Source organism: Rosa rugosa, chromosome 7 (genome assembly GCF_958449725.1).
Source record: "Rosa rugosa chromosome 7, drRosRugo1.1, whole genome shotgun sequence".
Lineage (NCBI taxonomy): Eukaryota > Viridiplantae > Streptophyta > Magnoliopsida > Rosales > Rosaceae > Rosa > Rosa rugosa.
The window spans coordinates 1,090,781-1,113,311 of NC_084826.1; the positions used below are offsets into that span (position 1 = coordinate 1,090,781).

A 22,531-nucleotide genomic window follows, 5' to 3' on the forward strand; every position below is an offset into this window, starting at 1 on the left:
ACCAATCTGATTTTAGGCCCAAAGTTCAAGGGAGTAAACTGAATTTAATCCTATTGTAATTTACTGTGGATGTTTTGAATTATCACTAAATAAGGACTACTGCATGTGTACTTTTTTTACTATTGCGGGGATTATTTTTATTCATATCTAAGCAAGTCATTCATAAGAAATTAGCACTGTAGAAATTTAGCAAAAGTTGAAACTGGTTTTGAGACAGATGACTCAAAGGCTTGATGGAGACATTTTGATCAAAAATGGATCCTAATCAATTCAGCTTCACATTTAACCTTGCTGTAATAAATTCAATTAATCCAGCTAACCTAGACTTAGCCACTTAGACTCCTTTTTTTTTTTTTTTGGATTCAATTTTTGGATTCTAATTAAGTTGGAGTTGAAGGTTCCTTTCACTAGCTCTTGAGCCAAAAAAGTCACTGAAGATTATAATCATTATATAGTGCTGCCTACATTGCACATGGTAGACAATAATTTGATTATTTCTGCACTAAACCATACCTAAATAAGGTGTTATATAGCAAAAGGAATCCCTTTTTCCTTGCTTTCACATACCATTTTCATTTAGTGATGGGGACTGTTGAAGCTTTTCACTTCTCATGAGCAAAACACCAAATATATAGATCCTTGCAAGGGATTATGATATCAGAGGAAATAGTGGAATAAACTAATCTGCATAGCTTTCACATACCATTTTGAATATTCTAAGTAATGGATCGAGCCTATTGCAGGAAAAGGATAGAGGCCAAAGTGGAATAATCTTTATTTTGAAAAACTTGTACCACTTCATGTGCTCATCAAAATTTATACATTACTTTCTCCTTTGGCGAAATTTGTTACATATTATCATCACGTCTTTGTCATCTCGTACATGATAATTAAGTCTGTAAAGGATTATTGCCCGAAGTATCTAACAGCCACATCTATGGGAGAATTAACAAAACTGAACAATGCGTGAAGTTGGTCCAAGTTGATGAAAATCAAAGAAGCTAATGAGCAAGATTTACAAAATTCAATTTGATTTTTTCATTGTACTCTTACATGCAGAACAATCTAATCAATCCATTCCATTAGAAATAAGAAATACAAGAGGTTACGATAAACATATGTTAAAATGCTAATCTCTTATTTGTAATACTGATCTGAACCTCTCAGTTTCATAGAAAACACCATTCACTCAATTAAGACACTGAAACAAGAGGCGACACTACAATGGGGCTCTTGAAACTGTACGTACTTTCCATTTTCTTCCACCCAAACAAGTTCACCAAATGATGCATTTCCTTTCTTTTCTCCCTTGTAATTTATAGTAAGAGTGTAGCTTCGCTTCTCATATGTCTCTGAAAAGAACAATGTCTCCGGTGACACTGTTAGTGTAGAGCCCTTTGTAGCTGTCACTGAAGGCTTGTACTTAGCTGCACTATCTCCCACATTTGTTACTATCCTCTGAAATTTTTGGACCCTTGGTTTCCTTGTGTGACGATGACGATCATACAAAGCAATGAAGGAGGGATAATTCAGATCAGAAGATGGGTTGGAACAATCATAGGCACGTGATCTAGTGATGGCTAAGATTTGCTTACGGGTAAAATTTGTGGAGCACAAGACATTGACGTAGTCTTGTGGGGTTGCATCATATATCAAACCGGGTTCAAGTGCTCTATTAGGATCAATCTGGCCTGCTCCCATAGCTAGAGGTGAAGCAAAGTTGAAATTGTCACCATTTTCACGAATCGGATCGATCTAACTTTCAAACACTAATTTTCCAACACACTCTATTACTTGATCCAACTAGAGTATGAACAAGTTGAAAATTACAATCACCTTTAGCGGCCAAGTGTACGATGCTTTTCAGTACCGCGTGCTTCACTTTCTCAGAAGAGTACCTTGAAATCACGTTGACAGGTTTGTTGATTGGGGGTGTCGGCATGAGCAAAGATCAATTACAGAACTTTGATCACAAGGCCATGGAGAAGTCGGCCTCAGAAGGAGTGCCACTTGTACTCGTCGGTCTCAAAGTCTCAACACTGTGAGCAGTCCCATTTATTATTCGTGTAATCGTGTTTCACGATTCCGGACGAAATCGTCAACGGGTGGAGTCAATAACATAGTATTGGGTTTTATTATTACATTTCGCTATCCATCTAAAGGAGGTACGAATTCCTTCCATAGTACGGTACGATGCAGTTTTTCCTGTTATCTAATATATATAGTAAGTTATCCCAAGCTAGCTATAGCTCACTACCGTTTCATCTCAGAATTTCATTTCCTAATTCCTAGGGCTCCATCTAAACCCTAAACCCTAAACCCTAAACCCTAAGAATTTCATTACGTACCCTAGATAGCTTTAGCTATAAATTATAGGATCGATCCGTTCTGATCGATTTTGCTTCTTGTCTGGACTTTCTATTCTGAACCGATGATCCTCTTGTATGTCGTTTTGTCTCTGTTGCTTGCAGCGGTGCTTAATATCAGATCATTAGTTAGTTCTGAAGATCCATCAAATGCGTCAGCGAGGTGTGATCTTGCCACGCTATGTTGTGTTTAGCCTTTTTGTTAGCATTTAAACCTCCGGCATTCTATCAAGACTATCAAGTGCCTGCAAACTACAAGTTTCTTTTGATGATGGACGGAATATTGTCAGGTCAGTTTGCTCTCGCACTTTGGACGGTCAAAGATGTCCTAGCATCAGCTGGTCCTCCCTTCTCCGATATCCAAATCGTGTTGCCACGTGACTATTGCAGGCACTACTTCTGTTGGCTCTTCTTTACTTTGCCTTTCTTCCACTTTTGTGTTCGACTGTGTTTTTTTGCGGCTGCGTCTGTGATCTTGTGGTCAATTAGCTTAATCAATCAATAGTTTCTGCATCATTTTAACTTAATTGTGGTCGCTTTTATGCATGGCTAGCTTTTGTTGTGTGTATGTATTTGCGAGTTTATTAATGGATTTTATGCATGGATCTATCTGATATATGATATATCTTAGTTTTATATTGTTCAAAATATTATTGAAATGTAATTTACTGTGGATGTTTTAAATTATCACTAAAAAAGTACTGTGTACTTTTGTTATTATTGTGGGGATCCGATTAGTTTTTATTCATATCTAAGCAAGTCATTTATAAGAAATTGGCACTGTAGCATGCAGAAATTGCCATGGAATCTCCTTAAAGAAAATAAGAGAAATGGAAGGGACTGTTAACAGAAATATAGTTCCTAGCCTAGCATTGTTCATTGATAGAAAAGGTTGTTACGTTTCTGTTATAATTAGTGCTTAATTAGTTTTGCTAATTAGGGTTAGTTCATGCTTAATTAGTTAGTGACCTACAGCTGTGTCCCACGTCACTAGGCCAAAAAATGAAACAGACGACGGATATTTTTCGTTGTGGGATATGGACAGCCACCGTTGTGTATCGGCGCGTTGTGTGATGAAAAATAGCACAACGGTGATGCACCGTTGTATGATATAAAAACAGTCGACATACTCTTGTTATCAGCGTTGTGCCTTCCCTCGGCAGATGGTAGGCAGAGCTGCCGCGCAGCCATGCTGTGCATGGTTGGTGCATGCATCAGACAACGAAACTTGTTTCAAGATGTTGTTGGAAAACATTATCAGACAACGTTTTTTTTAATTTTTCTGTTGTATGATTTAGATTAGGACAACTAAGTTCTTGTCTGGTCTGTCGTTTGATTGCTTGTCAGACAACATGAGTTAGAATTATTCTGTTGTTTCATTACTCCTCACACAACAGCTTGTAGAGTACTAGTGTGGTATGATTGTTACCTGATCATTGTGTGATCAGAATTGGGCAAAATTAATGCTCCATGATTACCTAAATAATGGTACTGATCAAAATTGAAAAGAAATTTGAATCCAATTCATCAATTGAAGTACTCCGATTCATACATTAAAGAATCACGTGTCTACAAAGGATGTATTTCCCAATCATCCATACATTAAGACAAAAAAATAATTCTAATAGCTCCTAGATATATGTATTGACGACAAACTTATCCCCCTCATTCCACATATGAAAATACCAAGCTTCTACCCCTACTCCCTGGATCCCTTTTGGTCCTGCACAGAATAGAACAAAAGCACAAGATTTAAACTTCTAAAGAGCATGCTTAGTTGTCTCATGAAATCCTTTGTAGTCCTGGACAAAGTAGAACTTAGTACAATGACACACACATGTTCATCAAGTTATCTCAATGATCAAAAACCAGATAGCTAGAATCAACTTTATCCTTTACATAACTAGTAGCGACCATAAAACTCAAGAAGCCAGCCTCACTATAGAACAGCTAACCAATTCATCATATGGAATAGTCCTTAAAAACAGTGGTAACTGAAGTCAATATAGCAAACCAAATACACATTTTCTTTTTCAGGTCTGCTAAGCTTTTTGAGGATTAATTAGGCATTTTGATGACTATGGTTTAAGAAATTCGCATGTATAAATGCTCACCCTTCAGAACCCTCAAGAGGTTCATTTATTAACTGAAGGAACTCGGTATGGTGCTCCTGAATTAATCTTAAAAGCTGTGGGTTTTGCTTTCCAAGTTCCTGCAGCATGGGCTGTAACAAAAGCAGAATGCTTAAAAAGAAACCATCGCATTTACTAATGTGAAAAGATGCAATTCATATGCATACCTGTAAAATTTGTGGGTTGGCTTGTAACATTGAGCGCAACGTTTGGAACTGTAATGGAAACAAAATAAGTAAATCAAAATCCTCATCATGAACAACTTAATAAAGCAAACAAACATGCATCTAAATCAGACATGATCTCCCACATTTCCCATTCATTAGACACATACAAAGACCAGCATGCAGTTGACTTTAGTGAAACATAGATGCTACAGTGGTGATAATATGTGCTCAACCTTTTTTCATTGGCTTCTATACTTCCACAAAAAAATAAAAAAAATAAGAAAGTGAAAATAGCACACGACATCAAAATGTCAAATAAAATCATACTATGCACATTGTGATGGTTCGTAACTTCATACAATATATTTGCAAAAATTTGATATGATCCAATCATGTCAATTTAATGATTTGTACAACAATGATAAGAACATGTTAGGAAGTATTGTAACAGGATGCTTACCTAATGATTGTTTCTAAGGAAGTCGAGGGATCCAAGTGCACCAGCACCAGCACCGGACAGTGCTTCCTGGAGAATTCCAACTTAGATAAACATACAGCCGCATAAAATTAAAAGAAAGTCCTTCCACAATCATAAGACTTACCTGCGGAAACATATTCAGAAAACTGGTAGCAAGAAAGAAAAATTCACCAACAATCATCCTTTTAGTGATTTCAAGCACAACTCTCCAGATTTAAACTAGACATATAGAGCTGCAATTTTTCAAAATTTCAAGTCATTCGGAGTTCAAATGAATGGTCAAACAGAGATCCAAAGTGATAGAAAATGCTGATTTCTGCAGAAATCCTGAAACACTCTGCTAACTTCAAAATAGCATAAGTATCTCATTTCAACTTCATTTTTCATGAAACCAAGTTTAAAACAATCATTGAAGAATCTATTTTAAGGTATCAAAAAGTGAGATTAAAAGAAGAAGTATAGCTTTTTCGAAAACAACAGAACATCCCACTGGTTCAGCTTGGTGGTTGTCTTTGAGGCATACTATCAAACACATGGTGTGCAGTATTTGAACCATCAAGGAGAAATTGAAAGGGAAAGAAGGTAACATTTCACTTTTCACAGCAAACAAATTTCCTAATCTAACCAACCATCACATTCTAAATCAACCATAAGCTGTTTCTACAGAAAAGGAAAACAGAAGAGAACTAACATTTGTACCGTGAACAAAACGATAGCAACAATGGCCTGAATGTTTTGCTGAAGAAGAATGCCTTTAACCCAACAGCTTGGAATCAATATACCCACAATAGCTTCTTCCAATTCCGAACTAGAAAACCCACATATGCCAATGAAAAAGTTCATCAAATCGACACATGAAAGGCAATGAATAATCACAAAACCAAATCGAGACATCCCAAACAAAATTTAACTCACCAATTCGAGTAGCCGAGAAACCCCCAAATCAAGTAGCCCAAAAAGCCCCGAATCCACAAATGGGACCCTAATCTTAGCAGATTGAAACCCTCTTTTCCTCCTTCTTCTTCCCACAAATGGAACCCTAATCAAACTGAGTAGAACCCCTAACCCTTCTCTAAGCGACGAGTAGAACCCTATTGATGAGAGATGGCGACAGTAGAACTCTTAACCCTAATTCATGAGAGATGGCGAGATGGTGGATGATAGTATTTTGATGAGGGGTGATGCAGGTCGTGTTGAGATGAGAAGTTTTGCCATGGTAGCTCTGAGTTTTTTGAGGAGAGAAGAGGTTGTTCTTTGTGTTGAGGAAACGGCTACCCACTTTGTCTAAGTGTAAGTGTACACGAAGTCAAAGACCGTTCTTTTAACTTGTTTCTTTTTTATTCATGAATCAGACAACATATACATTACGTTTTGTTGTCTGATTATGTACAAGTTAAAATTTAGCTGAGGTTCAGAAGAGGGAAAGTTCCCGCTATATTCAATGACTTTGGCGCTAGAATAGGCATTTTCATTCACACAATAGAAATAAGAGAGTTATGTTGTAGGAACTTACAATATGATTTCCAATATTTATGTTTTTGGGGGAATGAGTGGCATTTAGTAGGGATTCCCTAAATATCTTCCTTGATCATACAACACAAAGTAAAAAATTATTGTATGACATTCTGCAAGTTACTCTCATACAACAAAATTAACAATTCTGTTGTGCAATTTAGTAAAAATTTGGAGCCACATTTGAGTAAAAGTACGAGGGAAATATGCCGTTCTTTTTTTTTCATTCACACAACATATCATTTTTGTAATTTTTGTGCAATCACCTTCCAGCTAAAATCTTTTTAATTTTAACAGCTTTAGACAATGAAGCTTTCTTAAAAGAGTTGTATGATTCACTTTCCCACATCACACAACAAATTTTTTTTTTCGTTGTGTAAAAAGTGTCGTGTGTTAACGTTATTGGCCTAGTGCGTGTTGCTCATCTGAGTAGCTCAGCTCTAGGTATAAATACCTGTACATTCCCATTGTAATAGTGTGAGCTCAGTTTTTGCTTCTCTAAAATTCTGTACTTCTCTCTCTTCTCTCTACTCTCTCATCTTCGCTAACATGGCATCAAGAGCCAGGTTCGATCATGTTGTCGTTTCAATCGCCTGAGTTCATCACTCTCTCTCTAGCACATACCAGAGTTTACTTGCAGTGTGATTCAGATAAGTTCTTCATACATATAGATCTGAGATTTGAGATTTTCTTCGAGATTTGATGCAAATCGTTGTTATTTGTGGCTTCGAAGCCTTGGATTTATGATTCTAGTATACTACCTGCATATTCAGTATTAGTTATTCTGAAATTGATGAACAAATTTGAAGAAATCAAGAATAGAAACCCTAGACTGTTGAAATTGAAGTTTGATATATACTACCTGCATTTTCAGTACAAGTTATTCTGAAATTGATGAACAAAGTTGAAGAAATCAAGAATAGAAACCCTAGATTGTTGAAATTGAAGTTTGATATACTGATTTTACTGCTTCTTGTTCAAATTTAATTATACAAGATTGTCCTTGATCTACTCTTGGTTGGGCTCGAATTGTTCATTTACAAGTGTTCATTGAGAGATCTGAAAGTTGAAAGCTAAAGATGACTATTACTGCTCATACTACTACTCACACCACTGTGTATCTCCCTAACATCTTACTCGATGAGAACAACTATCCTACATGGTTGTTTCGCATGGAATCATTCCTTAGAGGTCAAAATCTATTTGGCTTTGTTGATGGTTCAACACATTGTCCACCACAGTTTGTCCTTGCTTCTGATGGAGTTACTAGTACTCCCTCCACTGATTATGTTGTCTGGAAGACTCAGGACCAAAGTATCATCAATATGATTGGCCAAACTCTGAGTCCTGTTGCCATGACTAGTGCTGTAGGCAGTAAATCAGCTAAAGAAATGTGGGATAACTTGAGGCTTAAGTTTGCTGCTGCTAATCGACAGAATATCTTGCAACTGAAATCCAACCTACAGAATATCAAGAAAGACAGTGATGATATTGAAACATATTTGGACAAGATCAAAATTGCAAAGGATGCTCTGGAAACTGTAGGAGTACTTGTGGATGATGAAGACATTGTTGTCACTGTGCTAAATGGCTTACCATCTGAGTTTGCAGCCATCAAAACAGTCATAAGAGCTCAGTTTGTAACATGCTCTCTCAGTGCACTCAAGACTTTACTGAAAGCTGCTGAAGTGGATATTGCAAATGAGAACTCTATTGTCTCACCACTAACTGCAATGATTGCTCAGAATAACACTAGCACTAGCATGACTGTGAACTCTCAAGCATCAAGTTCTGTGTCTCAGCCTGTCTTCTGCAACAATACTATACAGACCTCTTCTCCAAGTTCTTCTAGCCTCTCACAACCAGTACAAACAGTGTCTCATGCTCCTTCAGTTCCTCCAGGTTTCTCTCCACCACAGGTGTAAACCATGATGCAAACCAACCCTGCTGTGCCTGCTTGGTCCATGCCTCAGAATCAAACATCTCCTCAAGCATCAACTATGCAGTATTCAATTCATGCACCTACTGCACCAAACTTGCAATTGGCACCCCAATACACTTACACTTCCATTCCAGCTATTCCATATGGTTTTCAACCATTCAACTCAATTCCCTTGAATGACAACAACTCTTTTGGCTATGCCGGATTCTATGCTGGAAGAGGCCCTGTAAGGTTTCACAACTCAGGTGGCCCCAGATTCAATAATCCTGGACCTCGACCATTTGGCAACAATCTCAATATGCAGACTGGAAACTTTAGTGGAGGCAATATGAACTTCAATGGGGGTGGTGGCTCTCTCATTTGCCAACTATGCCAAAAGGTTGGTCATGGAGCAAAAACTTGCAGGACTTTGTCCAACTTTCAGGGAAACAACTTCAACTCCTTCAATTCTGGAGGTTGTCAATACTGTGGAAAGAAGAACCATACTGCTGATAGGCGCTTCTTCATCATTGGTTTCCCAGGCCAACAGCAGCAATAGCAACAAAATGGAGCTGAACACACTGCTATGCTTGCTACAGCTTCCAATGCACCTCAATTTTGGTTGGCAGATACTGGTGCCACCAACCACATGACAAGTGATGCTCAGCTTCTTAGTAACCTCACTCAATATCCTGCAGCTGATACTGTTAAAATTGGTAATGGATCACAACTACACATCAGCCACATTGGTAATGCAATGCTAGGTTTACTAAAGATGGACAATGTGTTGCTTATTCCTGACTTAGCTACTCATTTACTGTCTATATATCAACTATGTAAACAAAATAATTGTTCTGTATGGTTTGATGAATTCATGTGTGTGATACAGGACAAGGTGTTGGGCAAGGTTCTCTACAGAGGACTGAGTAAGCAAGGACTGTATCCCATTCCATTTGACTTGCCTTTTCAGCTCCAGAATTCTACATCAAGTGAGACTACTCTTACAAACTCTCCACCTTCTCAGAACACTGCATTGGTTGGGAAACTAGTGAAGCACAACTTGTGGCAACAAAGGTTTGGGCATCCTTCAAATGAAATAGTGAAGCACATGTTAAATAAATGCAATATGCATAGTATAGCTGATACTGAAGCTACTCTCTGTGAGTCATGTTTACTAGGCAAGTTTAAGAAGTTACCATTCTCCATCTCACAGACTAGGACTCAGAAACCCTTTGATTTGATACACTCTGATGTATGGGGACCTTGCCCACATCTATCCATAGATGGATTCAAGTATTTTGTTTTGTTCATCGATGATTGTACCAGGTTTACCTGGATGTTTCCAATGAGAAATAAAAGTGAAGTTTTCACTTACTTTCAATCTCTTTGTGCTCTTGTTGTTACTCAATTTTCAACTAAAATTAAGAGCTTTAGAAGTGATGGTGGTGGAGAATATATGAATGGTAAATTCAAGCAGTTTCTGAATGATCATGGAATTATACATTAAGTTTCTTGTCCCTATACACCTGAGCAGAATGGAGTGAGTGAAAGAAAGAATAGGCACATTAGGGAGTCTGCTGTCACATTGTTGCACACTGCATCCCTTCCACCACAATTTTGGTATCATGCATGTGCTATAGCTACCTACCTCATCAATAGAATGCCTACACCAAATCTGGATATGAGCTCTCCATATGCAAGTCTATATGGGAATCAACCTGCACTCAATATACTCAGAGTATTTGGATGTGCTTGTTATCCACTATTGTCTTCTGCTCAACATAATAAGCTTCAACCTAAGACAATGAGGTGTATATTTTTGGGGTTTGCTGCTGGCTACAAAGGATACATATGTTACAGTCCTGTCATCAAAAGGTACATTATCTCCAGGCATGTCTTCTTTGAAGAGAGTTGTTTCCCTTATGCCTCAGTTACAAAGAAGAGTCTATCTGAAATCGACAAGCACAAGGTTAACTCTGCAAGTCAAAAGCAATATATGGAAATACCTGCTCACTTGCTGCACACTCAGTCCTACACTCAGTCCTTGCCAACACCTTTGTCAGCCACACCAGACACTGCAACAACTACAGCAACAGGTCAGGTTCACTCTCCTCAGTCTTCTCATAGTTTGCATAATCCTGAATCAGCTAATGCACATAGCACTGCTCATGAAACTCCTTCATCTATTGAGTCTGCATCATCACTTCCTGAGACTACTAGCAATGATGCTACAGAAGACACACAACTATGTCAATTCATTGATAATGTTCCTGTCATCACTTCTAATATTGTCTCTGACTCATATCCTGCTTTTGGACCTGATACAAATACTGAGATACATTTTGAAGAAGACAATGGTGCTTTAACTGTTCAATCTTCTGCTGGAGGAGGATCCATCTCCATTGTCCTAAATTGCTCACCAAATAGGTCCACTCATCAAAGCTCCTCTGCCAACTTGCTTCATCCCATCACTGGTCTCACTACAACAGAAAATGATCACTCAATGGTTACTAGGAGTAAGAATGGAATTGTGAAAAAGAAGTGCTTCTTGTCCATTATGACACCAGTTAGTGCTACTCCTGCAGATGTAGAACCGAGCTCATATAAAACTGCCTTGCAGATTCCTGTATGGAAACAAGCTATGCAAGAAGAATATGATGCTTTAATCAAACAGCAAACTTGGACTTTGGTTCCACTTCCCCCAGATAAAAATTTAGTTTCTTGCAAATGGCTGTTTAAAATTAAGAGGCATGCAGATGGCACTACAGCAAGGCACAAAGCAAGACTGGTTGCAAGAGGCTTCAGTCAAGAATATGGAGTGGACTATGATGAAACATTCTCACCAGTTGTGAGACACACAACTGTTAGATTAATCCTTGCTCTTGCTGCATATTCAGGTTGGAGATTACATCAGATGGATGTGAAAAATGCTTTCCTGCATGGCCTATTAACTGAAGAAGTTTACATGTCCCAACCAGGAGGATTTGAGGATCCACACTTGCCTACACATGTTTGCAAGCTTAATAAGTCATTATATGGACTTAAACAAGCCCCAAGAGCCTGGAATGAGAGATTCACTCATTTCTTACCCTCAATTGGTTTTGAAACTTCATATGCAGATCCAAGCCTCTTTGTTAAAATCACAGGATGCTCTAAGGTCTACTTGCTGCTCTATGTGGATGATATCATTATCACAGGTAACTCTGAGGCTCTTATTGAAGAAATTAAACATGCTTTGGACCTTGAGTTTGATATGAAGGACCTGGGAGATCTTCACTTTTTCCTTGGCTTGGAGATCACTTATCTCAAACATGGTGGACTTTTTGTCTCTCAGCATAAATATGCTACTGACTTAATTCATAAAGCTGGACTTGATGATTGTCATTCTCAAATTACTCCCTGTCAGTCTGGTGTCAAACTGATCAAAGATGTTGGAAAACCCTTGAACTCTGTTGATATTCCACACTTCAGAAGCATTGTTGGCTGCTTGCAGTACCTCACATTCACACGACCTGATATTGCATTTAGCATTAATTCAGTCTGTCAATTCCTTCACAACCCTACTGAACAACATTTTATTGCTGCAAAAAGAATACTTAGGTATGTCAAAGGTACTCTTGATGTTGGCATCTGCTTCAGGAGGGCTGCTCAGTGTGCTAAACCCATTGATCTTCAAGCTTATTGTGATGCTGATTGGGCAGGCGATCCAAATGATAGAAAGTCCACCACTGGATTTGTAATCATGCTTGATGATGCTCCTATTTCTTGGTGTAGCAAGAAACAATCTGCAGTCTCTAGGTCCTCCACTGAAGCAGAATACAGGAGTATGGCTGATACAACGTCAGAGATACTGTGGTTAACTCATTTGCTTAAGGATCTTCATATTGATTTGCTCCAGACACCAACTCTTCACTGTGACAACATCTCAGCACTTGCTCTTGCAACCAATCCAGTCTATCACTCAAAGTTGAAACATATAGAAGTTGATGTGCACTTCACCCGAGTTCAAGTCAAGGTTGGTACAATCAAGGTTCAGTTTGTAGCCTCAAAGGAACAACTTGCAGATTTATTCACAAAAGGGCTTTGCTCACCACAACACAACTACCTTTGCACCAGCTTGAAGCTCATGTCTAAGCATCAAGCTGAGGAGGGCTGTTAACAGAAATATAGTTCCTAGCCTAGCATTGTTCATTGATAGAAAAGGTTGTTACGTTTCTGTTATAATTAGTGCTTAATTAGTTTTGCTAATTAGGGTTAGTACATGCTTAATTAGTTAGTGACCTACAGCTGTGTCCCACGTGTTGCTCATCTGAGTAGCTCAGCTCTAGGTATAAATACCTGTACGTTCCCATTGTACGTAATAGTGTGAGCTCAGTTTTTGCTTCTCTAAAATTCTGTACTTCTCTCTCTTCTCTCTACTCTCTCATCTTCGCTAACAGGGACCAAGAAGCATTTTAGAGAGAAGCAAAAATGTTAAACAATGATTAATGCAACAGATCAAAAAGTAAAAATGTAAACACATTATTTAACAGTACGTAGATAGCTATATATGTTTTGATCCTAAACCTAAAGTGATATAAGTTTTTTTTTAAAAAAAATTTCTTTTTTTACTTTTTCAAAAGAGGATCAAAGGATATCAGCTTCATCTAAATTTTTCTTTCCAAATTAAAATTGATTGCCCGAGCCAACTCCTTGTCCACACGTACAATATTCAATCCAACTACCTACCCTAGTCATTTTTTTGTTTATCACATAAAAGATTTCATTGATTTAGAGAGCAAAGTTATAATTAGGATAAACAATACAAAACCATAGCCATAATAAATCTACGATCTAAAAGGACAATAAAAAAAAATATATATATAATCTCTAGCACACCTTGAGGCTACAAAGATGGGCACCAATATGGCAAAGAACCAAATAAATTGGTTAGGATTAACTGGCAAACCAACCGAGATATGGCTGGCTATCCCGCCAGGTTATGGCTCAAAACCCACATAGGAGATACATATACTCAACACATCTCCCACCTCGCCACTAGGAATACACGTGATTAATTTGGTTCAAGTCATCGTCATTAATATTATGATCGCAGGTGTGATTTACAATTGAAGCAACAAAATGATCACGGACTTACTTTACCGAAACAGAATAAAATTGAAACAAATGTGTCTGTCCAATCCAGGCCGAATTGGGCCCCAATTCCAAAACCAGTTTCAAAGATAAGCCCAAAATTGAGCCTAAATTTAAAACCAAGCCTAAGCCAAGTCCAAACCCACTCCTCCACTCTCCTACCGCAACCAAACCCCCGTCATCTTCCCTAAAACCTCTGCCACTCTTCACCCAAAGTCACACCGATCGTCTTCCCCTAAACCCTAGCCCAGTCATTAAGACTCTTATTAACTGGAGTTGATCCTTTCATTTTTCGAGTAAGCACAAAGATCAGTGCGTGATAATTTCGTCCATCGCTTAGAAATTATATCTCAACATATTTAGAAACCCCACACCTTCTGTCCTATAATTTATAGGGGAAACAATGGAAAAGATGAATTGATTGGAAGAAAAAACATGCAATGCAAGAAAGGAAGAAGTAAAAGAGTAAATACAATTGCTTGCAATTTGGAACCTGATGAATTATGAATGGGTCAGGATGTGAATCAGCGGAGCCCAAATTAGATAACTTTTGATAGCCCAAGCCTACCCTAGTGGTAGCTCATATAAACTAGTGCATCTGCTGGCGCGATGCTGCGGTTTTTTTTTTCCTATACATATTGAACACATAATTGAACTGCGTCATTATTTTGAAAAGATCTTTATGCAAGAACATGAATCCTGTGATGTGTTCAAACTCACTTTCACTGCATATTGCATATTACAGAAACCAAACAAAATGACTTTAAACATGACAATCATACTACTTTAAAAAAAAAAAAAAAATAGATAGAATCATTAACAAAGGTAGCACCTTCTTTTGAAATCAATACTATCCAAATTGGTGTGATTGATCTGAAATTGGACATATAACTTATTTCGTTTTCGGTGAAGTAAGTTTACTTGGAATAACCAAACTAATCTAAAGAAAGTACGTAGAATTCCGTATGCCAACCTATATAGCTTCAATGAATTTGTGATTTTGTCCCTTGGCAAGGACAGTTCCAAAGCTTCGGGCGGGTAAGCGTTCCTCTGCTGAATCCTCCTGACAGTTCAAAAAGATTAAAAGGCAAATGACTTGTACACAACCAATACTAAAATAAATCCAGCACAAAGAGTATAAGGGTTGCATACCTCGGGAGCTTTTGGTGGTCTTCTCATTGAGTGTGCAAGAAATTTCCTAAATGCATCATTAAATGTTTCTATGGGCTGAACACTCCTATGAACAAAATAATAATCACTTAATGCATGTCTACAATGAGTAAGAAACAAAAGAAATGCGATATTCAAGTTTAAAATGAACATATGGAGTCCTTGGGATATCAAGATTTGAAATTCATTAATTGGCAGCTTTCACCTTGTTCTTGGATTCCATGAGCAAAGCATAAGATATGTAAAACTCAAAATGTACGTGTCTTTCCAATCTCATTTTATTAAACAATTTAAATCTTTGAACTATATGATTAACAATTAAAAATTTAGGAGGGATATCAGCGATGATGAAGGGAAGTACTTGATTTATATTTTCATACTTCAGAATAGTTTTGGAACTGCTAGGGAGGCTTTGGAACTATTCCTATACCTCTGCTAACCTATAAATGTTCAAAAGAGGCAGAGAAGCTGCTTGTAATATTTATTTAAAGAATTGTAGAAAAGTTAATTCACATAAGTTTTATGCTTTTACTTATTAGTAAAGTAACTCAGCACATTGATATGAATCACTCATATTAGTGGTTAGAGTTATTCAACCTTGGGCATTTATTTTCCGAAGATCAACTCAAAGACTATTCAGCCAAAAGCAGTAATTGTATGATGACCCTATAAGCAAACAAATCCAACAGAACAAAGTTTAATCGCTTTTAAGAGCCTGGAAAACCAATTTTCACATATGGCTCAGTAAATTCGACAGCTTTTCGAAGTTGAAGTAACTTATGTTGCAGAAGATGCCACATGGAATTCAAGCTGGGTACTTACAGATCAGTCTAAACCTCTAATTAATATTTTTCACTCCAAAACAAACTACAACACTACCAAACAAAACACAGTAAACAGATCAATTCAATGCACAGAGACTGGTAGTAAAATACAAAGGAAATACCTCTGACCCAGAAGCAAAAACGTTTACTGGGGATAATAAAAAATAATGCTGAGAGTTGAAATTAGCGGTTATGAGAGTCAAAATGAGGAAACTACCTTCTCTTATTTAGTACCTGCAGTTCAGTTATCTGCAATGCCAGTTAGGTTCTTGCTTACAACAGTCACCTGCGAGCACACATAATTTCACAAATTAATGGCTGACATTATGAACAACTTATCGGTCACATCATGAACATAAAAACATTTACTACATCCACATCCCTCTGTTATAGAAACAGAACATACTAATCACGTTTTGAAGAAAAATTTCACCAGTATTAACAATATGATCAGTAAATATATTATACATTGCATTACTCATGCAAGCCAAGCAATAATACCATTTCAGTTTCTGTTTGTTTTGTTTTTTTGCCAAAAGTTAGGAAATGATCCACACAGCTGGGGTCAATGTTGGTCATGTGTTTAATAATGACTAATATAGCAAACATTAGGGGTAAGATCGATTATCACCTTTAACACAAACAGCATTAGTAACTTAAGACAGTGCTCAAGCTTTGTTGAACATTTAATTTTGGTTCCCCAAATGAAATTAATTATGGTAAGCGTGGAGCATCTTTAGTTTTGAATAATTGAAAAAGAGTTATGGTAAATTCTTCTAATGTCCAGATTTGCTACGAAGAACAGTTCCTTTCCTTAAGTACTGAGGTCTGAGGTGTATAACGTAAAAAAGGTTAGCATCATAAGTAAAACTTCAAAAATAGTTGAGAAATAAACATTTACTGATAATAAAGAACTAGATAGGGAAAGGATTAACAGGTCCAAGAAACATGAAGCTGATGTTTACGGTCATTACCAGAAAACTATATCATAAGCATATATTCACTCCCTCACTTCATTAGGTGAAGCAAAATCAAGACAACAATTCAAAATCCTGTGGGTTTCTCAAGTAAAATGAACCCAGAAAAAAATGCAAGTGAATATGTGATTCCTAATCACAGAAAGCAGACCATGAAATTTACAAACCCAAACACAAAAACTTCAAATAAATTTCTTTTCCATTCCTCTACTACATATCATCGGAATTAAATCAAAACCCATAATCAAGATTTCATTTTTCCTATTCCTTCACTTAGCCACTAACCAAACAAAGCTCCTCCACACACAATCAAATCCCTCAAAACAGATTGAAGATAAAGCCGTAGCAAATGAAAACAATCCGAAAAATCAAAACTATTTGAACTCGATAGCGATAGTGATTTGAATCAAAATAAGCGATCGATGGTAGGGGACCTTGTCTGCTCGACTCTCTCTGAAACGGGTTTTGATTGGAAATAGCAGAAGAAAAGATGGGCTGTGAGTACTGGAATGATGTGATATTTGTTGTAAATTATTATGGATATATCATGTAAATTATTGTATATTAGAAGATGCTTTCCTCTTTCCTAGTTTTAGGGGATCCATGTTTTAAGGAGGACTTTAAGGGTCCTTGTTTTATGGAGGATTTTAGGCTATATGTTCCTTGCCTTCCACTATATATGTAATCCATTTCTCATCCATGGATGATAGAGAAAACAGAAAATACTACACTCCCTCTCTGCATCAAAACTCTCTCTCTCTCTCTCTCAAGTTCTTTGAAGCAAAACTCTCTCCATTTTCTGAAACATTTCCATTTTACAACACGTTATCAGCACGAATAGCTCTAGGATTCGGATTGCAGATTGACAAGAGAAGAGGTGAATAACTCTTGGGTTGCAGAGAAGAGGTAGTTCATCATTCAATCAACATCAGTCTACAAGCTCTACAACCAAGTAGGTTTTTCCAAACAAAAACCAATTTCGCTGTTTCATTTTACCTTCTGATGTCTGTGTTCCAGTATTTATTTAAAATAGTAATTCAACTCCAAAATTCACCAAATTTTGTATGCTGGAGTCCTTATATGTTTAGTACATCTCTGTAAATTTTCATATTTTTCTGGGTAGTTTTGCTTAGTGTTTCAGTTCGTTTTTTGACTGTTGTTTAGTAGGAACTGCAGTCACAGTTTATGACTTTTGTTGAAGCATCTAGTTTAACTTAATCCTCTATGAGAGACACTTATTTCTCTTGCATTATAATTGGCATGATTGAAAAAAAAGGGAAAGAAAGAGGAAAATCAATAGCTTTTAATTTAGCTATCAATTCATGTATATTGTGACGAATATCTATATATACTTGTTTGGACTTTGTGATAATGATACATCTTTCCTTCATTATTTATTATGATAATGTTTTGTGGTGTTACCTGCTCATATTAAATTTAAATATTTTACCCGCTTAAATTCTTTGCATTAAGAATATATATGTGAGGAATGTAGGTACTTAATGAACCGGAAGTTCACACATAAACATTGAACCAAAAAATTCATACATAAATATTGAACCAGAAGTTCACATGTATCATAAAAGGAACTTGAAGTTTCCTTCACAAATTCACTATACATGTTTAATCCGATTTTTAGTATCATGTTATGGAACCTGAAGTTCTTATTGATTGCTTATGGAAGTTATTACCCATAGCACTAACTATTGTCCTTTAAATCCTTGTAGAGAATGTCAAATCTCAACAAGCTTGACTTTGTCGCTTTGGAAGTTTCCGGAAGGAACTATCTCAAGTGGACCCAAGATGTCAAGCTTCATCTGACTGCAAATAAGATGAGATCAACGATTATTGCTGACAACATCACCCCTGAAGACATGAAGGCAAGGGCTATGATTTTCATCAGGAAACATATGGAAGAAGCACTCAAGGTGGAATATTTAGCTGAAGAGGACCCACGATCTCTTTGGGTCGCTCTAGAAGAGCGATTCAACCATCAAAGAGCCATCTACTTGCCGGAAGCAAGACACGATTGGTAGAACATACGCTTCCAGGATTTCAAGACTGTCAATGAGTATAACTCTGAAATCTGCCGGATTCGGTCACTCCTAAAATTCTGTGGAGAAGAGCTCACAGAAGCTGACCTACTGGAGAAAACTTTCTCCACCTTCCCTCCTTCCTGTATGGTCCTGCAGCAACAATACAGGGAAAGAAACTTTGCTAGATTCTCTGAATTAATCACCATCCTGTTGCTCGCTGAAAAGAACAACAACCTACTTTTGAGGAATGATCAAGCAAGGCCCACCGGTACTAGAGCAATTCCTTTGCCTGAAGCAAATATTATTGCCCATCACGAAAATAATCGTGGAAGGAGGAACCGGGGCCGTGGAAGGGGAAGAAGGTCTGAACGTCCAAGGCATGGACGAAGAAATGGACCCAGAAATGGCCCATATGACCGCGACCACCCAGGCAATGGCCCAAGGGGTCGAGGAGGACGTGGACAAGGCCCACGTGGTGGAAACCGAAATGCCCAAGTCCGACAGGCTCAAATTAGAGAGAACCCTGGTCCGGCCCGTCGCCCTCAAAATCAGCATAATCTATGTTATAGATGTGGAGGCACTGACCATTGGTCCCGCACCTGTCGTGCAACAGATGAAGAGATAGGAGAGTATCACGCCAGACGCGGAACTCAAGAGGCCAACCTTGTGGAAGAGTCAGTCCCTATGGATACCACCTTGGAGATTACTGATTTCCAAGCAGCTATGGATACCACCTTGGAGATTACTAATTTCCCTATGGATACCACCTTGGAAATTACTGATTTCCAAGCAGCTAATGGATACATCGAGGATTGAAAACTCGAGGACATGGACATAATAGGCACTTGTGCCATATCTATGTTATTGTTATGAATAATGCTTTCTATTTTTCAGTTTATCTTTGGTGATCTTTGGAATATTAGTTTTGCATAATTTTGTTATGTTTGGATGTTTAATTCAATAAAATTATTTATTTTCATACATGTGATCCATTGAATTAAATATATGAATAGGCATGTCTTGTGGAGAAATTTGTTGTCTGGCTGATAGTGCTACTACGCACACCATACTCCAAGATAGGAAGTTTTTTTTAAACTTATTGCCTACTCATACCTCTGTGACAACTATATCAGGACAATCCAACCTGATAGAGGGCCATGGCAAAGCCCAATTTATGTTGTCCAATGGTACTGAATTTACCATTAATGAGGCCCTATACTCTCCACGTTCCAGAAGAACGTTATTGAGTTTTAAGGATATTCGAGCCAATGGTTATCACGTTGAAACCACTGAGGAAAAAGGAGTGGAATATCTTTGCATAACCTCCAATTTGTATGGCCGGAAGCGGACATTGGAGAAGCTAAAATGCCTCTCGAGTGGTCTCTACATGGCTACCATTAGATCGATTGAGGCGAATCACATAACCAGCCAGAAGCTAACCAATTCGAGCAACTACTTGCTTTGGCATGACCGTTTGGGACACCCAGGTCAAAGTATGATGCGCCGTATCCTAAATTCATCCCACGGGCATCCCCTTACCAATAAGGATCTTGTGTACAGTAACACATTATGCCAAGCTTGCTCATTGGGAAAATTAAATATAAGACCATCATATGCAAAGACTGAAAAAGACTCCAACCTTTTTCTACAACGGATACAAGGGGATATATGTGGACCTATCCAACCACCATGCGGACCATTTAAATATTTCATGGTTTTGGTTGATGCATCGACAAGGTGGTCACATGTTACACTATTGTCCACAAGAAATGCTGCTTTTGCTAAACTCCTTGCCCAGATCATTAAATTAAGGGCTCACCACCCGGATTATCCAATCAAGTCCATAAGACTTGATAATGCCGGAGAGTTTATATCAAAATCTTTTGATGATTATTGCATGTCCCTCGGGATTAATGTTGAGCATCCAGTTCCCTATGTTCACACCCAGAATGGTCTCGCAGAAGCGTTCATTAAAAGATTACAAATGATCGCACGGACCTTGGTAATGCGCACCAAGCTTCCAGTATCTGCGTGGGGCTATGCAATTTTGCATGCAGCCATGTTGGTCCGACTAAGGCCCATTGCCACCCAACCTTATTCCGCGTTACAGTTGGTGACTGGGTACGAACCTGATGTTTCGCACTTACGTGTATTTGGGTGTGTAGTTTTTGTGCCAATTGCGCCGCCACAACGTATAAAAATGGGTCCTCAACGAAGGATGGGCATATATGTCGGTTATGAATCCCCATCCATTATACGCTTTTTAGAGCCCTTGACAGGCGATCTCTTTACCGCTAGATTCGCGGATTGTCACTTTGATGAGACAATCTTCCCGCCGTTAGGGGGAGATAAGAACGTTACCGTTCCTGATGAACGACGTGAATTGACGTGGAATGTCCCCACTATGTCTCATCTTGATCCCCGAACCGCACAATGCGATAATGAAGTGCGAAGAATTCTAGATCTACAGAGTGTAGCCCAAAATATGCCAGACGCTTTCTCTGATCTAGCTAAAGTGACGAGATCACATATACCTGCTGCAAATGTGCCTGCAAGAATAGATGTCCCTGTAGGACGCGTTGTCCCGGATGGACGAGGTACGACCATGGCGGCTAACCAGTCACATGTCCCTGCCCAGAAGCGAGGTAGACCACTAGGTTCGAAGGATTCCTATCCCCGGAAGAGGGTAAAACCAGCACAAACGAATCCACTAGACATCGCGATCTCAACTGATCCATCTCACGAGATAATTCCAGATTATGGGTCCGTCCTAGAAGAGACAACGTTGGGGGACGCTCCAACGTTTGAACCCACTCTCGAGAATAGAGAAATCTCGATAAATTATGCATGCTTAAGTGAGATTTGGAATCGAAATGAGATTATCATCGATGATATATTTGTATTCGCAGTAGCTACTGAAATTATAACTAGCGATGATGTCGAACCTCGCTCTGTTGATGAATGTCAACGTAGAGACGACTGGCCAAAATGGAAAGAAGCAATCCAGGTCGAAATAGATTCCTTGACAAAGAGAAAAGTGTTCGGACCTGTCGTTCCCACACCTCACCATGTTAAACCTGTAGGATTTAAATGGGTATTTGTAAGGAAGCGTAATGAGGAAAACGAGATTGTAAGATACAAGGCTCGTCTAGTGGCGCAAGGATTCTCTCAACGCCCTGGGATTGATTACGATGAGACATATTCTCCTGTAATGGATGTTATAACGTTCCGCTACCTCATCAGTTTGGCAATTTCCGAAAAACTGAATATGCAGCTAATGGATGTGGTCACAGCTTATCTCTATGGGGATCTTGATACAGAGATATACATGAAAGTTCCTGAAGGACTTAAGATACCCGATACAAATAGTTCTAGACCACGGAACACCCTCTCCATTCGTTTGAGGCGTTCACTTTATGGATTGAAACAATCTGGACGGATGTGGTACAACCGTCTAAGTGAATATTTGATTGGGATGGGATATGTAAACAATGAACTATGCCCATGCGTGTTTATTAAGAAAACAAGTTCTGGATTTGTAATTGTGGCAGTTTATGTCGATGACATGAATCTGATTGGTACTCCTGAAGAGATCAAAGAAACCGCCAAGCACCTGAAGTCTGAATTCGAAATGAAAGATCTTGGGAGAACGAATTACTGCCTCGGCCTGGAGCTTGAGCACCGTGCTGATGGGATTCTGCTTCATCAATCAAACTACATCCAGAAGATGTTAAGACGCTTTAATGAGGATAAAGCGAAACCTTCAAGCACACCCATGGTCATCCGAAGTCTAGATCCTAAGAAAGATCCGTTTC

General features: G+C 38.3%; 1 protein-coding gene and 1 long non-coding RNA gene across 2 annotated transcripts; one reads left to right on the top strand and one right to left on the bottom strand.

The window, feature by feature from the left end:
- Positions 1–3,934: 3,934 nt before the first annotated feature.
- Positions 3,935–5,199, bottom strand: LOC133720860 (uncharacterized). Its single transcript, XR_009852003.1, has 4 exons — positions 5,126–5,199; positions 4,666–4,713; positions 4,481–4,590; positions 3,935–4,089 (listed from the first exon to the last, which is right to left on the bottom strand). It is a non-coding gene; the product is annotated as an uncharacterized LOC133720860 (long non-coding RNA).
- A 13,661-nt stretch (positions 5,200–18,860) lies between these two features.
- Positions 18,861–19,532, top strand: LOC133720834 (uncharacterized). Its single transcript, XM_062147315.1, has one exon. It carries the CDS (start codon positions 18,861–18,863, stop codon positions 19,530–19,532), a length of 672 nt encoding a protein of 223 aa, XP_062003299.1.
- Positions 19,533–22,531: the final 2,999 nt, after the last annotated feature.